The sequence below is a fragment of the Lontra canadensis genome, unplaced genomic scaffold (genome assembly GCF_010015895.1).
Source record: "Lontra canadensis isolate GAN:19392208 unplaced genomic scaffold, GSC_riverotter_1.0 scaffold35, whole genome shotgun sequence".
Lineage (NCBI taxonomy): Eukaryota > Metazoa > Chordata > Mammalia > Carnivora > Mustelidae > Lontra > Lontra canadensis.
Genome location: NW_022631029.1, coordinates 8,288,975 through 8,308,085, shown reverse-complemented (window position 1 = coordinate 8,308,085; position 19,111 = coordinate 8,288,975). Strand labels below are relative to the sequence as shown.

The 19,111-nt window shown below is 55.2% G+C and overlaps 2 protein-coding genes across 5 annotated transcripts; one reads left to right on the top strand and one right to left on the bottom strand.

Moving 5' to 3' along the window:
• The first annotated feature begins 5,857 nt into the window (after nt 1-5,857).
• UBA7 (ubiquitin like modifier activating enzyme 7) lies at nt 5,858-14,576 on the top strand. Of its 4 annotated transcripts, XM_032868083.1 has the most exons (24): nt 5,860-6,003; nt 6,088-6,256; nt 6,356-6,490; nt 6,589-6,695; nt 7,046-7,136; nt 7,211-7,346; nt 7,535-7,632; nt 7,726-7,872; nt 8,304-8,486; nt 8,664-8,771; nt 8,921-9,001; nt 9,082-9,237; nt 9,343-9,508; nt 9,586-9,791; nt 9,893-9,957; nt 10,047-10,230; nt 10,304-10,378; nt 10,631-10,814; nt 11,299-11,381; nt 11,668-11,760; nt 11,853-12,044; nt 13,648-13,746; nt 13,821-13,921; nt 14,384-14,575. In XM_032868083.1, exons 1-24 carry the CDS (start codon nt 5,948-5,950, stop codon nt 14,517-14,519), a joined length of 3,051 nt encoding a protein of 1,016 aa, XP_032723974.1. In that variant the 5' UTR covers nt 5,860-5,947; the 3' UTR covers nt 14,520-14,575. The 4 variants fall into 4 exon arrangements, 3 of the variants coding, with proteins under 3 accessions (XP_032723976.1, XP_032723974.1, XP_032723977.1); XM_032868085.1 differs by lacking the exon at nt 10,304-10,378 and having other exon boundaries at nt 5,858-6,003; nt 14,384-14,576; XM_032868086.1 differs by lacking the exon at nt 8,921-9,001.
• Nucleotides 14,577-14,778: 202 nt separating this feature from the next.
• Nucleotides 14,779-16,552, bottom strand: INKA1 (inka box actin regulator 1). Its single transcript, XM_032868087.1, has 2 exons — nt 16,366-16,552; nt 14,779-15,615 (listed from the first exon to the last, which is right to left on the bottom strand). Exons 1-2 carry the CDS (start codon nt 16,414-16,416, stop codon nt 14,821-14,823), a joined length of 846 nt encoding a protein of 281 aa, XP_032723978.1. The 5' UTR covers nt 16,417-16,552; the 3' UTR covers nt 14,779-14,820.
• Between the last annotated feature and the right edge of the window lie 2,559 nt (nt 16,553-19,111).

Here is a 19,111-nt window from a genome sequence, read left to right as displayed (position 1 = left end):
TCCTTTAAACTGGGGACAATAGCCCTAACCTCCCAATTGTGGGAGCCTGATGAGTCAGCTTTGCAAGTTGAGAACTTACGACCCTGAGGAAATAAGTCAGACTCCAAAGACAAATACTGTATGATTTCACCTAAATGAGGAATCTAGAATGGCTAAATTCATAGAGACAGAAGGAGAATAGAATTGAGGTTACCAGGAGCTAGTGTGAGGAGAAAAGGAAGAGTTAATGGTTAGAGAGTTTCTGTCGGGTGATTTGTTATCTTGCTACATAAACTTCCCCCAGCCGTTTATTTAATTTTTTAAGGTTTTATTTATTTATTTGATAGAGATACAGCAAGAGAGGGAACACAACCAGGGGGAGCGGCAGAGGGAGAAGCAGGCTTCCTGCTGAGCAGGGAGCCCAACGTGGGCCTCAATCCCAGGACCTCGAGATCATGACCTGAACTGAAGGCAGATGCCTAACAACTGAGACACCTAGCAAACTGAGCTGGGGTGTCTGCGTGGCTCAGTTAATTAAGCATCCAACTATTAATCTCAGCTCAGGTCTTGATCTCATGGTTGTGAGTTTGGGCCCAGCATGGAGCCTGCTTAAAAAAAATTTTTTTTTTTAATTCCAGGATAGTTACATACAGGGTTATATTAATTTCAGGTGTACAGTATAGTCATTCAACATTTCCATACATTACTCAGGGCTCATTGCAATAAGGGTAATCTTGATCCCCTTTACCTACTTCTCCCACCTCCCCTCTGCCTGGGGTGATTCTAAAGTTTTAGAAATAGATAGTGGTGATGGTTACAAAATAGTAACAAAACAACTATGCTAGACCTAAATGCAAAGACATGGTAGGAGCAATTGTAATCAACTATTTCAGAACTCTGCTACCAGATCAGACAACTGGGAAAGTACTTGGCAGAGGAAAAGCGGGGCTTGACCCAGCCACTGTCCCTCATTCCTCATGGTGGTGTGGATAGCAGCTCCAGTTGCAAAAGTAGCTGACCGGTGCTGGAGCAGGCAGTGGGTCTGAGTTCGTCTCCAGGTAGCTGGTCTCAGAATTCAGTTGAATTACAGGAAGCGCAGTTGGCATTGGAGAATTGCTTGGTGGTATGGAATAAAACACACATGTAGGAATTAGTGTCAGAATCCTAAAAAATGATAGAGAAAATCAACAAAACCAAGAGCTGCTTCTCTGAAAGGTCAACAAAATCAGCAAACTTTTAAACAAATTGATTAAGAGAAAAAAGACAAATTATCAAAGTCAAATGAAAATGGGGATGTTGTAACCAATTCTACAGAAATGGAAAGGATTATAAGAGAATATTGTGAACAACTGTACACCGACAAACTGGATAGCTTAACTGAAATGGACAAATTTGTAGACACACAGAAACCAACAAAACTGACTCGAGAAGAGAGAGAATGTGAATTGACCTGCAACTAGTCAGGGGATTGAACCAGTATTCAAAAAACTCCCAAGATGGGGCACCTGGCTGCTCAGTCAGTTAAGTGTCTGATTCTTGGTTTTGGCTCAGGTCATGATCCCATGGGTCATGGGATGGAGCCCTGTGTTGGTGGGTGGGGGGTGTCCGCACTCAGCGGGGAGTCTGCTTGGAGAATCTCTTCTTCTGTCCCTCTCCCAATTCACACGTGCACACACTCTTTCTCTTTCTTTCAATAAATCTTTAAAAAAAAACAAACAAAAACTCCCAAGAAAGAAAAGCCCAGAACAAGATAGCTTCACTGGCAATTCTATCAAAAAAATTTTTAAAAAGGATTAACACCAAAAAGACACTGTCCACATAGTAAAAAGGCAACCCAAAGAAAGGAGAAAGTATTTTTGAATCATATATCTGATAAGGGATAATATCCCAAATATATAGAGAACTTCTAAAAGTCAAAAACAAAAATCCAATTTGAAAATGGGCAAGAGATGATGAGATACCACCTTGCACCTGTCAGAATGGCTAAAATTAACAACACAGGAAACAACAAATGTTGGTGAGGATGCAGAGAAAGGGGAACACTCTTGCAATGTAGGTGGGAATGCCAAATTGTGCCGCCACTCTGGAAAATAGTATGGACGTTCCTCAAGGGGTGCCTAGGTGGCTCAGTTCAGCATCTGCCTTGGGCTCAGGTCATGATCCCGGGGTTCTGTGATCGAGCCCTGTGTCAGGCTCCTTATGCTGTGGGAAGCCTACTTCTCTCTCTCCCACTCCCCCTGCTTGTGTCCCCTCTCTGGCTGTCTCTCTCTCAAATAAATAAAATCTTTTTTAAAAATGGAGGTTCCTCAAAAAGTTGAAAATATACGTACCCTGTGACCCAGCAGGTGCACTACTAGGGATTTACCCAAAGGATACAAAACTACAGATTTGAAGGCATACATGTACCCTTTGTTCATAGCAGCATTATCAACAATAGCCAAACTATGCAAAGAACCCAATGTCCATCGACCGATGAATGGATAAAGATGTAGTATATACACACAATGGAATATTACTCAGCCATCAAAAGGAATGAAATCTTGCCATTTGCAAGGACATGGAAGGAGCTACAGTGTATTATGCTAAATGAAAAAAGTCAGAGAAAGACAAATATCCTATGATTTCACTCATACATGGAATTTAAGAAACAAAACAGAAGAACATAAGGCAGAGAGCGGGGGAAATAAACCATAAGCGACTTTTTTTAAAAAAGAGTTTATTTATTTATTTGAGAGAGAGAGAGCATGAGCAGTGGCAGGGGAGGGGAGGAGGGTACAGGAGGGTGAGCAGGGAGCCTGACAAGGGGCCCAATTCTAGAACCCTGAGATGATGACCCGAGCCAAAGGCAAATGCTTAACCAACTGAGCCACCCAGGCGCTCCACCATGAGACTCTTAGAGAACAGACTGAGGGTTGACGGAGTGAGGGAGGTGAGGGGATGGGCTAGAAGGGTGGCAGGTATTAAAGAGAGCACTTGCGATGACCTCTGGGTGTTGCATGCAAGTGATGAATCACTGAATTTTCCTGAAACCAATATTGTGCTGTATGTTAACTAACAAGAATTTAAATAAAAATTTGAGGGAAAAGGGTGCCTGGGTGGCTCAGTGAGTTAAGCCTCTGCCTTCGGCTCGGGTCATGATCTCAGGGTCCTGGGATCGAGTCCTGCATCAGGATCTCTGCTCAGCAGGGAGCCTGCTTCCTCCTCTCTCTGTCTGCCTCTCTGCCTACTTGTAATCTCTTTCTGTGTGTCAAATAAATAAATAAAATCTTTTAAAATGTTTTTGAAGAAAAAAACAGACAAAAGACTGCAATAGACATTTTTCCAAAGACGTTGCGGGACCAAGAAGCACATGAAAGATATTCAATATCACTAAACATTAGGGAAGTATGAATTAAAACTACCATGAGATACCACCTCATACCCATTGGGATGGCTAGTATCTAAAAAACAGAAAACAAGTGTTAGGAAGAATTTGGACAAATTGGAACCCTTGTGCACTGTTGGTGAGAATGTCAAATGGTACAGCCACTCTGCAAAACAGTATGGCAGCTCCTCAAAAAACTAAAAATAGAATTACCATATCCATATTATCATATCCAATTACCATATCCAGCAATTCCCCCTCTGCGTATTTACTCAAAAGAATTGGAAGCAGGATCCCAAAGAGAGATTTGTACCACCATGTTCATAATACCACTATTCACAATAGCTAAAGAATGGAAGCCCCCCAAGTATCCATCCTCCAGTGAATGAATAAGCAAAATGTCGTACATACATCTAAGGACTATGATGTGGCTTTAAAAGGGAAGGAAATTCTGTAATATATTAAAATATGGATGGACCTTGAAGATATTCACTAAGTGGAATAAGCCAGCCAGAAGAAGACAGTCTGGCCCTGATTTCTGTACCCAGTACATATGACACTCCCAGTAAATGGAAACAAGTCAAATGTCCATCCACAGGTGACTGGATAAACAAATCATGATATAGTCCTATGATGGGATATTTTTCAGCCGTAAGAAGGAACGAAGTACTGATACATGCTATAATTTGGATGACCCTCAAAAACATGCTGAGTGAAAGAGAGCAGATATCAAAGGTCACATTTTGTATGATTCCTTTTACAGAAACATCCAGACTATGTAAATCCCTGGAGGCAGAAAGAATCTAAGTATTTGCGGGGGGATCGGGGTAGGGGATGAACAGTCACTAATGCGGTGGGGGTTGTTCGTAGGTTATGAAAAATTTTGAAACTACAGAGAGTTGATAGCTGCATAACTTTAACACTTTAAAATGGCTATTTTAATGTTATATGAATTTTACCTCAATTTAAAAAAGGGGGGGGGCCTGGGTGGCTCAGTCATTGAGCGTCTGCCTTTGGCTCAGGTCATGATCCCAGGGTCCTGGGATCGAGCTCTGCTTCGGGGTCCCTGCTCTGTGAGCTTGTTTCTACCTCTCCCTCTGCCTGCTGCTCCCCCTGCTGTTCTCTCTCTCTCTCTCTCTCTCTCTCTGTTAAGTAAATAAATGAAATCTTTAAAAAAAAAAAAAAAAAGAATCCATGACCTCATCTGGTCTAGCTGTTGTGGAGTTCTTTTTTTTTTTTTTTTTTAAAGATTTTATTTGTTTATTTGACAGAGAGGTCACAAGTAGGCAGAGAGGCAGGCAGAGGGAGAGAGAGAGGAGGAAGCAGGCTCCCCGTCGATCAGAGAGCCCGATGCGGGACTTGATTCCAGGACCCTGAGATCATGACCTGAGGAGAAGGCAGAGGCTTAACCCACTGAGCCACCCAGGTGCCCCTGTTGTGGAGTTTTATGGAGATCTGTGGTCCACCCTCCAGAGAACTGGCCCCAAATTCCTAAGAAGGCAGAAGGACATATCTCTGGGGATGGGTACACAGGACCTCTACTGTTTTTGCAACGTCCTTTGAGTCTGTAATTATTTCAAAATAAAAGTTGAAAGGAAAAGTAAGGACACATGTGACCACAGCTGCTCCATGGGTGCCTCTCTGAGGTCTGGTGCTCAGAGACTGACCATTCTCTTTGAGTCCCAGGACTCATTCCCTGACTGGTCACCTAGGACTGCCGTCTGTTCTGAGCTGGAAGCTGTGGGCAAGGGGGAATCCTTTTCCTCAGGAGTGGCCCAGGGCCAAGTAGGTACTCCCAAAGATGTCAGGCTTCACCTGGATCTGTGCTTTGGGCTCCGGGGATGGGGCAACGTAAGCCTCACAAGTTCCCACAGCCTCTGGAATGGGACCAGCTCTGTCCTGTGTTAGGGACCAGGTGAGTCCTCAGGACACCGGGGGCTCCTGCCAGCACTCTGTGGGCAGGAAGCCCGTTCAGGCATCAACACTGAGGGGAATGGGGCCCAAGGTTTGGGACATTTAGGGACCTACAGGAGACCATGGCCTCCAGCCCACCTGTCCCTTCCATGGCTCCTGTCCTCAAGACAGATACCTGCTGGAGCACCTGGGGGATTCAGCTGGTTGAGCACCCAACTCTCAGTTTCAGCTCAGGTCATGATCTCTTGGGTCCTGGGAGGGAACCCTGCGTCCTTGGGCTCCATGCTCAGCTGGAAGTCTGCTTAAAGATTCTCTCCCTCTGGTCCTCACCCAACTCACATGCACCTGCTCTTTCTCTTTCAAATAAATAAATCTTAAAAAAAAAAAGATACCTGCTTTCCCAGAGGCCAAATATCCTAGAGTTCCATCCCACTTTGCCTGTGCCCTCCAGGTGCCAGATCTCTCTGGAGGCAGGACCAGGAGCTGGCTCAGTCTAGTTTCACTTTCCCTTTCCCTGAAATGACAGAAAAGCCAGGAAGAAAGCTGTGAGCAGTAGCGTCCTTCACTCCCGGAAACTTAGTGCATCTTTGCACTGGCTGCTATGGGCTGCTGGTCTCCGTGGGCACAGCCTCCCACACAGCGACCCTGTCTATAGGAGCTACAGCCTGCCGTCTTGCCTCCCGCCTGAGGATGGGTGTCCTGGAGACCGCCAAGCTGCTGGATGAGCAGCTGTACTCACGGCAGCTGTGAGGCCCGAGGTGGGGAAGGGAGTGGGGTGGCCTCCTGACTTCTGGCCTCCCACTGCCTACCTTCTCATTGCCCCTCCACAGGTATGTGCTGGACTTGCCAGCCATGCAGAGGATTCAGGGAGCCAAGGTCCTGCTATCGGGCCTTCAGGGTCTGGGGGCCGAGGTGGCCAAAAACTTGGTCCTGATGGGTGTGGGCAGCCTCACACTGCATGACCTCCACCCCACCTGTTGGTCTGACCTGGCTGCCCAGGTAAGGGGTATGGGAGGGGTACTATGGGTTCCCAGGCCAGGGTGGGGGTGGGGCCCAAGAGAAATCCCCTTGCCTGAGGCACACTGGGTCTCGCCCTAGTTTTTCCTCTCCGAGAAGGACTTAAAAAAGAGTAGGGCTGAGGCATCTCAGGAACCTGTGGCTAAGCTCAACGGAGCCGTCCAAGTGTGTGTACACATAGGCGACATCACCGAGGAGCTGCTGTTGGACTTCCAGGTACCCTCCCTGCCCCACTCTCCAGGTGAGCCGGGTTTTTTCCTCTGGCCCTGCGCTAAGCAGCTGGTCTGGCCCTGCTGATCATGGGGTCCACCCAGGTGGTGGTGCTGACTGCCTCGAAGCTGGAGGAGCAGCTGGAGGTGGGCGCTTTATGCCACAAGCTCAAAATCTGCTTTCTGGTGGCCGATACTCGGGGCCTTGTGGGGTGAGTGAGACTCCCGGCCTGACCTGCCACAGCACAGGTGGCAACTGGCCTGGTCCTGTCCCTGGGGCTGGCCAGATCCCCAGGCTTGCTCCTGTGCCCCTCTGCCCCCAGCCCCAGGCCTGTCCTAGCATCCCCTCCTAATAGCAGCCCCCAGTCCCACCCTCTGCTTCCTCCACCCCAGTCTCCACACCTGCTCCAGTAATTCCCTCAAGTTCCAGCTTCCAAGCCTCTCCCAGCATCCCTTCCCCAGGGCTGGCCTTCTGGGCTGTGCCTAGTGTCTCCCACCCTTAGCAGCAAGCACGGTGAGTAACCGCTGGGCTGGCTCAGTGACCCCTACCACCCCACCACAGGCAGCTGTTTTGTGACTTCGGTGAGGACTTCACCGTGCAGGACCCTACAGAGGCAGAGCCTCTGACAGCTGCCATCCAGCACATCTCCCAGGTGGGTGCTGAAGTGTGGGTGCTCAGCTGCTGACCAAGTGGGGGCACCCCTGAGCCAAGCCATCTCTTCTCCAGGGCTCCCCTGGAATTCTCACCCTGAGAAAAGAGGCCGATGCCCGCTACTTCCACGATGGGGATCTGGTGACTTTCTCAGGCATTGAGGGCATGGTTGAGCTCAACGGCTGTGATCCCCGGCCTATCCACGTACAGGGTAAGCCAACCCACTCAGTCCTCAAGCCCCCACCCTGGGAGGTACACGCAGCCTGGTCCTTGGGGATAGGTTTTCCCTCCACCTTCCTCAGTGTGGAGCAAGGTCAAGGACAGAGGCACAATACAGGATAGGGTATGAAGAACAACTCAGGTTCAGAGGTCATACTGACGAGGCTGGATCTGCCCCAGAGGATGGAACCTTGGAGATTGGGAACACAGCAATTTTCTCCCCTTACTTGCGTGGTGGGGCCATCACTGAGGTCAAGAGATCCAAGACTGTGAGCCATGTGAGTGCAAGTGCATCTGAGATGGGGGAGATTGGGAGCCTCAAGGGCCCTGCAGTGTTCTGAACCTGACCCTGAGCTCAGTACCTGTTACAGAAGCCCCTGGATGTAGCCCTCCTCCAGCCCCGTGTGGTGGCGCAGGGTTCGGAGGAAGCCCACCGTGCCCGCTGCCTACATCAGGCCTTCCGTGCACTTCACGAGTTCCAGAGCCTCAATGGCCGCCTGCCCCAGCCGTGGGATCCTGTGAGTGGCCCCGTTGCTTCTCCCCCAAGCCTATCTTATTGGGGTCTCACCTACCAGAAAGCAACAGTGATTATCTCACAGACCCGAGTTATAAACCCAGAGGCAGCTTCCCACTTACATAAAGGAAGTGATAGCACTGTCTTTGGACCAGAGACCGGGGCCCTGAAAGTACTAGGCACAAGGCCTGGAGACCCTGGCCGCCTCCTTCCCCCCTCAGCTCTGGGCTGAAATGTCTAGCCACGTTGGCCAAGTCTCTGCAGGTACTGTCTAGGCATCCTCTGGTGGGCCACATGGTCTGACAGCTGGTTTGGGCCTTCACGCTTAGGCACTGCTCCCTCTTCTATGGAATCGGGGGATGGGCTCATGAAGGGTTTGAGTGGGGGAGAGAGCCCAGGCCAGGGCTGCCATGCCCACAGAGTCCTCCTCCACAGGCTGATGCAGAGAAGGTGGTGGGCCTGGCCCGGTCCCTGGAACCACTGAAGGGGACAGAAGGAGAGCCGCTGGAAGAGCTGCTGGATGAGGCTCTAGTGCAGACAGTCGCCCTGAGTAGTGCTGGTGGCTTGAGCCCCATGGCAGCCATGCTGGGTGCGGTGGCTGCCCAGGAAGTGCTGAAGGTGGGCAGAGGCACAGGCAGGATGAGACTGGGAAGGGTGTGGAGATCTGTGTGGGTGCTGGAGGGTGCCAGCACCAGACAGCGGCCCTGGCAACTTCACTGGTCTGGTGAAGCCCAGCCAGGATCAAAGGCGGCTTGGAGCTGGCAGGAGTTCCTACCCTGAAGTTCTGGCCTCTAGGCAATCTCCAGGAAGTTCATGCCCCTGGACCAGTGGCTTTACTTTGATGCCCTCGATTGCCTTCCAGAAGATGGGGAGCCCCTTCCCACACCAGAGGACTGTGTGCCGGTAAGAACCTAGGGTAGGGCTGCAAGCATTCTCCAAACTTCAGACCAGGGAAGGAGAAGGAACAACAGTCCAGAAATCCTGACCTGGAAAAGTCGGCGTGAGAGGGAGGCACAGCACAGCCATCACTGAGCCCTGTCTGTGTCTCCTAGAGACGTTGCCGCTATGATGGGCAAATTGCAGTGTTTGGAGCTGGTTTTCAGGAGAAGCTGAGCAGGCAGCACTACCTGCTGGTGAGCTCTGTGGCCCAGCTGGGAGAGGTCTGTGGGAGGGCCAGGCCAGGACCTCCCACTAAGGCTGCTCCTGCTGACAGGTGGGTGCTGGAGCTATCGGCTGTGAGCTGCTCAAAGGTTTTGCCCTAATGGGCCTGGGGGCTGGGGACAGCGGGGGCGTGACCGTTGCCGACATGGACCACATAGAGCGCTCCAATCTCAGCCGTCAGTTCCTCTTCAGGACCCAGGACATTGGTGTGAGTGCTGGGCCCTATGCACATCTTGCATCCCCGACTGTCCACGGTGCACTCCCCCTCAACACCCACCCACCCACACCCAACATCTTCCTGTTCTCTTCTCAGAGGCCCAAGGCAGAGGTAGCCGCAGAGGCCACTCGTCGCCTGAACTCAGACTTGCAGGTGACCCCACTCACCCACCCGCTGGATCCTACGACAGAGCACATCTACGAGGACAACTTCTTCTCCCATGTGGATGGCGTGGCTGCTGCCCTGGACAGTTTCCAGGCTCGTAAGTGGAAACTTGACACTCAGCCCCTTATTCAAGGCCGTGCCAGCCCCACTCCTGACCCTCTGCCCCCTTGCTAGGCCACTATGTGGCTGCTCGCTGCACCCACTATCTGAAGCCACTGCTGGAGGCGGGGACACAGGGCACCTCAGGCCATGCTTACGTGTTTGTGCCACATGTGACTGATGTCTACAGAGCGCCCCCCTCGGGTTTAGCTGCTGAGGGGGCTACCTACCCTGTCTGCACCCTGCGGCACTTCCCCAGCTCAGTCGAGCACACCTTGCAGGTAGGAAGCACCCCAGAGACCCCCCCGACCCCACCCAGCTCCGCCCCTAGCTGTAGACCTGCTCCCCGCCTGACACCTTATGGTGACTCTCTGCCCCACAGTGGGCCCGGGACGAGTTTGAGGGGCTCTTCCGTCTGTCTGCTGAGACCATCAACCGCCACCAAGAGTAAGGCCACCAAGAGGGCGTGGATGGGAGTCCAGAGCCCCTAGGGTCAGAGTCTTCAGGGCTTAGCCTCAAACCTCCTCTCTCTGCAGGGCACTCACTTCTCTGACAGAAACAGATGGGCCGCAGGTGCTGACCCTGCTGGAGGAGGTGCTGGGTGTCCTGAGACAGCGCCCACAGACCTGGCAAGACTGTGTGGTGTGGGCCCTGGGCCACTGGCAACGACGCTTCCATTATGGCATCAGACAGCTGCTGAGCCATTTCCCACCTGATAAAGTGGGTGTCTAGGGATCAGGAGGCGGAGGGTTTGGGGGGACCAGACTGAGCCCAACCGCCTCCTTTCCCCTAGGTGCTAGAGGATGGAACTCTTTTCTGGTCGGGTCGCAAACAGTGTCCCAAGCCCTTGGAGTTTGATGCCAGCCAAGTGAGTGGGGTCCCTTGGGAACCCCAAGGTGGGGATGTGACCCCTCAGAGCCGAGGTAGACACCTCTGTATTCTGCAGAGGGGCACAGGTGCTGAAGATGCCATGCCACATTTGTGCATCTGTGGGTATCCATGTGTAGGACCGAGGCAGGCACTCCAGTGGCTCCACAAATGGCCGGTGCCCCCGACCCCACGCACCTGAGCATGCTCACTCACACCCACGCATCTGCGCATGCTCTTGGTCTGACCGCAGGACACGCACCTCCTCTACGTGCTGGCAGCTGCTAACCTGTATGCCCAGATGCATGGGCTCCCTGGCTCCCGGGACCAGACGGCGCTAAGGGAACTACTGGAGTCACTGCCGCTGTCTGTGCCCCAGGCCTTGGCCTCCATCTCTCCTAGTGACCTGGAACTAGCTGGGGCTTCTGCTGAGTTTGGTGAGGTCCCTGGGTCTGGCCCCCTGTGCTGCCTTCCAAAGGCCTGGCCCTGTCCTGAGCCTAAGCTACAGAAGGAAGACGGGGCCTGGGGGCCCTGCTGCCGATTCACTCTCTCTCAGGCCCTCTGACCTTGCTTCTTTCGAGGTTTGGGCTCCTCCTCTAGACCCTCAGTAGGCCCTCTCCCTGCTGCCCACACCCCCCACACCTGTTCCCATGGCAGATTATCAGTAAAAAAGACTCCAGAAACCACTGGGCCCTGGAGAGTCCCCAGCTATGGTCCCCAGGTGAGGACAGAATTCCGTAGGTGCGCGCACAGGTGCAGGGCTCGGGCTGCTGGAGAGACTGCAGCGCCCATCAGGGGATCTCTCCGAACATAGTCGGTTCAGGCTTAGGGAAGAGCAAGACTAGGCACCAGGCACCAGGCTCCAGGGAGAGGGCGGGAGGTGGGTGCTGAGAACTGCCTGTCACCCCCTTCCTCTGCCAGGCCCTGAGCAGCTGAAGAAGCTACACCAAGTGCTGAAGGTCTGGAACAGGAGCCCTCCCCTGGAGCCCCTGAAGTTTGAGAAGGTGGGAGCCCAAGCAGGGGTGAGGGGCAAGCTGGGGAGGTTGTTGGGGAAGGTCAAGAGCTAAGAAGGTGGCTTTGGAGTTCCCTTGGCCTGAATTCTCCTCCCGGCAGGACCCCCAAAGCAGATCACCTTCCCTGAGCCTCTGCTTCCTTATCTGATAAGGGAGGCAGATGTCAGCATGCCCCCTCCCCCCCAGAACTGTGGGAAGACCTGTGCGGGGACACGCAGTCAGCCATGGTGAGGGAATCTGAGGCCATGTTAACTCTGTCGGGACTTGGGCCTCACAGGACAATGATAGCAACTTCCATGTGGATTTTGTGGCAGCGGCAGCAAGCCTGCGAGCTCAGAACTATGGGATCCCCCCTGCCAACCGCTCACAGGTAACTCTGCCCCTTGGGGCTCAGGCCTGGAGGTGGGGGTCAAACCCTAGCCCTACACCTCGGGCCCAGAGCAAATCTCCTGTCCTTGGCAGAGCAAGCGAATCGTGGGCCAGATTATCCCAGCCATTGCCACTACCACAGCAGCTGTGGCAGGCCTGGTGGGCCTGGAACTATACAAGGTGGTGGGTGGGCCACGGCCCCTCCGTGCCTTTCGCCACAGCTACCTGCATCTGGCCGAAAACCGCTTTGAGCGCTGGGAGCCTTGCGCCCCCGCTGTCCAGAAGGTGAGCCCTTCAACCCCCCCCTCCCCCCCACGCAGGCCTGGGTCTTTCCTGTACCTACCTACCAAAACGGGCTTTCCTCTGGCTCTGGGCTCACACCAGAACCCAGACTCTGGGGGAGTCCTTAAGACTCCCTCCAGCCAGCTTCCTGCTGTGAAGCCAGACTGGGACCTGTCAGCCACAGGAAGCAGCCATCAGCTTCCCTCACCCCTCACCCCTCCCCTGCCCTGGGTCTGGGGGTTGCTGCAGCTTTAACTCATTAGCAGAGTCAGACAAGCCTCACATCCTCCTCCTTGTAGTAGAGCCCCTAATGGGGGAGGTGGTAGGGAGGGGGCACTAGAGCCCTAGCCCCAAACAGAGCCTAACTTCCACCCCTGCAGAGCATGGGGACCCTGGCCCACTCCCTCCAAGCTGAGTTAAAGGGCACTGAGCTCACTGCCACAGGTGGGGATGTGTGCGTTCGTTTTGTGCATGTGAGTGCACAGGGGTCTGGGCATCCTTGGCCCTGTGGCGTGTGGGCACGGAGGGAGCATGCTTGTACATCTGTGTGCCAGATGGGAGTACGAGGCTCTTCTTCGCTGTGGGTATGCATGGGTGTGCATGTGAGTACACATGCAGGCGTTCCTGGTCTTGTGTGTGTGTGTGTGTGTGTGTGTGTGTGTGTGTGTGTTCCTCCAAGTGCAGGGCTGTGAATGCCCCTGGCTGTGCGCCCAGGCTCGGCAGTAGTTGGCATTTTCTCGGGGCATAGGAGAGGGGGTGGAGAGAATGCCCTCACCAGGGGAGAGGGGAGAGGTCATGGGCCAGCTCTGGGCTTTTGCTGAGCAGGCCTGGGGTCCCTCAGGGCACAGTACACAGAGCTCTTTTGTGAAGGGCCTCTCCTCCAGCTAGCACATAAGCTCCTTTGTCTATGGTGGAGGGGGAGGGGGCAGAGGACGGTCCCCCCCACAACTCACCTCTGGCCTCATCTCAGCTTGACCCCACTGTTCTTTCTGGGGGAGCTGGCAGAGCCCCCTTCCTGGCCCCTGGCCCCCTGCTACCCTCAGCTCCCCGCACTAGAACCCCAAGACTCTTGAAATAGGGAAGGAAAGGGAACAGGAAGAGGAGGCCTCTGTGGACTGTGTCCCTGCTGGGGTCTCTTAGCCAGTGGGGCCCTGGTGATCATTGTGCCCCTTGATCCTCTGTGCCCATGTAGTCCAACACCCTGGCAATACAGAATGACGGGAGGGGGGCAGGATGTCCACCCCACCCCAGCTCCCAGCCTTGCATTTGAGGCTCAAGCAGCTTTATCAGTGACTGCAGCGGCCCTGCTTCTGCTTCCTCAGGAAACAATGCCCCCCCACACACACACGCACACACAACCCGCCTGCGTGATGGATTGCCTGTTTCCCTGTGCGGGGGCCCCATAGCCCCATTTCCTGTGCTGGCCCCAGCATAGGCGGGGAGGGTGCTGGGACTCTGGGCCCAGATTCCACCTTCCAACCCCACCCCCCTTGCTTCTGTTTCCTGCCTCTAGTCCAGCTCCTCCTCTAGGAAAGGGGCCATGAGCTGCTGGTAATGGGTAGGGGGAGGGTGTATGTGAGAAGCCTCTCACTGCCCTCCCCCCCAGTTACATCCCTTGACATGGACCTGGACCTGTTGGAACCGCCTGGAGGTGCCCGCTGGGCAGCCAGAGAAGACCCTGGAGTTACTGCTGGCCTATCTCGAGGTGAGCCCCATCCCTCCCTGCCTTTAGGCCAGGCATGACCTGGCCTAGCTGGCCCCTTACCTGTCTCTCTCTAGGAACAATTTGGGCTGAGGGTGAAGATGCTGCTGTTTGGGAAGGCCCTGCTCTACTCTGCAAGGTGGTCGCCTGAAAAGCAGGCCCAGCACCTGGCTCTCAGGTAAGCCCACACCAGGCTTCAGCGGGCCTTGTTCTGTTTCTGGAGGCTGGCGTTGGGACACATGACGCCTTTCCTCTTCCCAACCCCATTTGGGCCCCTCACACACTCCTGAGGCTTTCTTTTGCCAAATGGAGCCAGCAAATGGGCTGGGGGTGGGGTGAGGACCGAAAACCTGAGGAGGGGCCTCCCAGCTGCCTGCTTGGCCAGCCCCATCAGCTCCTCCACACCCCACGAAGCCCCCCTTTCACAGCCCACTCCCAGGGGACTCGCAGCTTCCTGCCTCCTGCCCGCCCTGCCTGCTGCTCCTAAAATAGTTTCAGATGTTTCCGGTCTTGAGCTGCTCCTGCCCCCAGCTTGAGCTCCTTATGGCCCATCAGCACCCTCGGGTCCATCCCCGGTCACTCTGCCTCCCGCTGCTCACTTAGCCAATCACCCCCAACCCCTTCCCTGCCACACTACCAGGGTGACGGAACTGGTGCGCCACGTGACAGGCCGGATGCCTCAGCCAGGGCAGCGGGTGCTGGTGCTGGAGCTCAGCTGTGAGGGTGAGGAGGAGGACACTACCTTCCCACCCCTGCACTACCAGCTAGCTGTGTGACAAGACAGCAGCACTGTCCTCCGGCTCCATGGAGCCCTGCATCTCGAGCCCACAGTAGGCACTCAATAAATGCTTGTTGCAGGAGGGTTTAAGTGGAGACGGATGATGAAACATGGGGCAGTAATGCACAGGGCGTGTGACATGGACGTGAAGGGGACCCCTGCAGGGAGAGAAAAGGCTCTCTAGATTCGCCTGCCTAGACTGTGTCTCAAAGGGCTGGAGCCACCTCCTAGAGCCTCAGGGGCATGGAACCAGGATAGTCCAGAGAAAGGCCTTTATTGTCCCAGGCTGGAGGGCAGGGTCAGAGGTAGCTGACATCATTGCAGATGATGGGTTGGCGGCTGCGGCAGCTCATGAGGGCTGCAAATCGTGAGACGTCTGCAGGCAATTCAGGTTCTGGGCGAGGTGGGCACGATAGTCTCTTTCCCACCATCGCCGCCCTGCGTGCCCTGGCCAGCTGGCGCCGCAGCTGCTCCGAGAGCCCGAGCAAGAACTGAGGGGGCCGGGCACGGGCACGGGGCCCACCTCCATCGTCCCCCTCACCCACTGCCTCTGGCAGCTCCATCCAGTTGTGCACCAAGTCAGCAAAACAGTTGTCCCCCAGCACCAGGGGCTGGCGACTGCGACCTCTGTTCAGCAGGGCTGCTGTCCAGTCTTCAGCTTCCAGCCCCCGCCAATGCTCCAGGCAGGCATCCGGGGTAGACTTGGGCCGTGGTCGGTGGGCAGGTGGTGCACTGGCCCCAGGAACTCTGCTGGGCAGGGGAATGCCACTGGCCGAGAGGCGCTGTCTACGCAGGGGCCATGCTGCAGGTGCTGGGTGCTGGAGTACCGGCAGCTCTTCCTCTCTCCACGTGCTGCCTGACACTTCAGAGAAGCCAGAGTCCCAGTCCAGGGCATTCTCCCTGGGGCTCCCCAAGACAACACCCTTGTTGCCTATCACCACACCTTCTTCCTCCTCTTCCACACAGCAGACAGAGTCCTCGTCCAAGGCATCTGAGGCCCTGAGTTGGTGGCTGAGCAGAACACGTGGGCCGGGTTTGGGGGGTGGTGGAAGGGGGCCAGACATGGGGGGTGAGCCTGTGTCCCGGCCACACAGCTGTGGAGGAAGAGAAGGCCCAAGTTGGAGGGGGTAGCGCTTGTCACCCCTGCCTGCCTGGCCAGACCAGTCCCCAAACAGAAGGCCCAGGAGGGCTGGCTAGGCCTGCAGGCCTGGGCAGCCGGCCTCCAGCGGGCACTGGACTGGTATGGGGGCCCTGGCACACGTAGCTCGTGTGGCTCCCGTCAGCCGACCTGGTGGCAGTCTGGCAGGCTGCAGCACGCAGAGCTGGGCAAGTCGGTACCCGCCACCAGGGAGGGAGGCAGGGTTGCGGGCCTGCCTGCATCGGGAAGTAGGTCTTGTTCAGGGCTGGGGGTGGGGGAGCATCCCTGCTTCCTGAGGGATTCAGCTCCCCAAAGCTCACAGCCTCTTTCAGAGAAAGAGCACTTGCCGGGTGAGGGGTAGGAAAAGGAGGTACAGATCAGTCTGGGGTAGAAGGCATCCAAACAGCGCCAGCACTTCTTTAGTCCCTTGGAGCCCCCTGATCCGCCCCAAAACAAGTTTCTCCCCGCCAACTCCCTCCGCCACCCCGGCAGCAACGCCAGCTGGGCGGCTGTTACTTGATGCCCAATGCAGCTCCCAACCGTCCGAAACCCGATGCGGGCCATCTGGGCCATCTGCGCCGCCCCGCCCCCATCCTGCCTCAGATGGGCACTCGGGGCGGCCCCCTCCCCGTGTGTCGTTCGGGCCGGACGGCAGCGGGGCACCCCACATGCGTCCTCACAAGCCACACCCGCTCCCAAGCCTCACCAGTTCCCAGCGGAGCTGGCCCAGGAAGCTGTCAAGCCGAGCGCTGTGCATGCCCGTGCCGGAGCCCCCGCCAGGCCTGCCAGTTCCTCTTCGAACTCCAGCGGGACCCGCGCGGAGAAGGCCCAGCGGGCAGGCCAGCGGCGCCCCGGCCCTCCGCCTGGCTCCGCTGCTCCTCGCTCTCCGCAGCTCGGGCCGCCGCCGCCGCCGCCGCCGCCCCAACATCTGGCAGCCGCGCCCCGCCCCTGGTGCTGCAGCCAATGGGGGCGGGGCGGGGCTGAAGGGGCCCCGCCCCTCGGGCCAGGACTAGTGGGTGGGTGAGCCTGACACCCGCTCCCCACTTCTCTGCAGCTCTGGAGGGAGAGGAGGGGCTGTAGCTGAAAGCCGGGCGGGTCCTGCCTGGGGCTCCCCCATACCCTGGGCGGTTCGCTGCATGACCCAAGACAAGGCGATTCCCGCGGTAGCCTCAGCTTCCCCGTTTTTCCCAGGATAGGCCTGCGGTCTCCCCCGCAGGAGCTCCTTGAGCGCGCGGATCCCCCCCAGCCACGCCCACATGCGGACAGAGCTGCCCCAACCGTCGGACCTAGCCTTGCTGTAGCCCACTCCGGGCGCGAACCACCGAATCCGTTCCTGGAGGGGCCTCGACAAACCTTGGGAATGATGGATCCCACCCCTCTAAGGACTCCGGGAGCGCAGGACTTCGCGGCGGCACAGCAGAGGGACTCTGGCCAAGGCCCAGCCCCACGTCTGGCAGAGCTAGGCAGGGCCGCCCTCTAGTGGGGAGCGCGGTTAGCGGTGATTACCTCGGAGACACCCGCACTCCCTTTGCCCGCACCGCAAGCCAACCTAGAGTGCAGGGGGTTAGGGCGGCACTATCTCTCCAGAACCGTCAGAGCCCCGTTCCTGGAGGCCGCTCCACGATCGGAGGCTAGGTTTCAGGATACAGTCTAACTTGAGACAGACTAAACAACTCAGTAGGCAAAACAGCAGGAATGAGGGTGGACAGGCTAGTCTGGGAGAGGGGACTCACAAAGGAGGTGGCATTCTGTATGGGACCTGAATGAGCCATCATGGCAGATCAAGAAGGGTATTCTAGGGGCACCTGAGTGGTTCAGTAGATTAAGCATCTTGACTCTTTTTTTTTTTAAGATTTTATTTATTTATTTGACAGAGAAATCACAAGTAGGCAGAGAGGCAGACAGAAGGGGAGGAGGGAGCGGGCTCCCTGCAGAGATCATGACCTGAGCCAAAGGCAGAGGCTTAACCCACTGAGCCACCCAGGCGCCCATGTGTCTTGACTCTTGATTTCCTCTGAGGTCATGATCTCAGGGTGGTGAGATGGAGCCCGAAGTTGGGCTCCACACTGAGCGAGGAGTCTGCTTAAGATTCTCTCTCTCCCTCTGCACCCTCCCCCATGGTCTCTCTTACTCTCAAAAAAAAAGGGGGGGAGACAAAAAGACAGGAATTCTAGGCAGAAGCATCAGCCAGTTGAAGGCCCTTAGAAGAGAGGGGTTGCACAGAGCTTAACATAAAGAAGGCCTAGGTGTCTAGATGGTAGTTAGGGGAAGGAGGTCAGCAAACCAAGCTCCTAGCAACCCTGGAAAGAAATAGAGGGTTTTGTTCTTGGTGTGGTGGGGACCACTGGGCTTTTGAGCAGGGAATGAGCCAGGATGGCTCCTGTTTGGGTAATCCTTGCTGCTTTAGGAGAATCACTCTGTAATCAGAGTGGAGGCTCCTGCCCTCATCCACCAAGGAAGGGAAGGGCCTGGGCATGGTAGGGCAGGGACAGAGGAGGGGGTGACTTTGGGGTACGTTTTGGAGCTAAAATCAAGCCTTGTTGATGCATGAATATGGGTAGGGAAAGAAGAGCATCCACCATGACTCCTAGATTTCTGGCCTGAACAGCTGGTCAGATGGAATTGCCGTGACTGGGTCCAGGAAAGAGACTGGAGAAGAACAGGTTCGGGGAGGAAAACCAAGGGATTATTTGTGGACGCTCGACCCTTGAGATGTCTGTTGGAAATCCCACATGAGATGCAGAGGTAGCCACAGGGTGTGTGACTCTGGAATTTTGGAGAGCGATCGGCACTGAAGCCTTGGATCTGGGAGGCAAAGCGAGTGGATGGTATTTAAGGCCACGGACTTGGATGTGTTGGGGGAGGTGAGTGTAGACAGAGGAGGGCAGCAGTCAGGACTGAATGCTAGAAGAATCCTCTTGGTTGTGATAGGGAAGCAGGACCCGCACAGGGGCTAAGCAGGAGCAGCCAGGGAGGGGGGAGGAAACTGAGAGAGTGTGGGCACTTAGGAGCCAAGGGAGCAAGTGTCAAACACTGCCCAGGAGGGGAGACTGGAGAATGAACTGAATTTAGCAGTATGCAGATCTCTGAGGACTCTGGCAAGGGCAGTTTCACAAAGAGAGAGACAAACTTGATGATAGTGGGCAGAAGAGAGTGAGAGATGAAGAACTAGAAAGTGCAAGTGTGAACAACTTTTTAAAAATTGACATATGGGGCGCCTGGGTGGCTCAGTGGGTTAAGCCTCTGCCTTTGGCTCGCGTCATTATCTCAGGGTCCTGGGATCGAGTCCCGCATCGGGCTCTCTGCTCGGCAGGGAGCCTGCTTCCTCCTCTCTCTCTCTGCCTGCCTCTCTGCCTGCTTGTGATCTCTCGCTGCCAAATAAATAAAATCTTTTAAAAAAATAAAAATTGATATTTAAATATAATAAATGGACAGCTCTCAAAAGTGCAGCT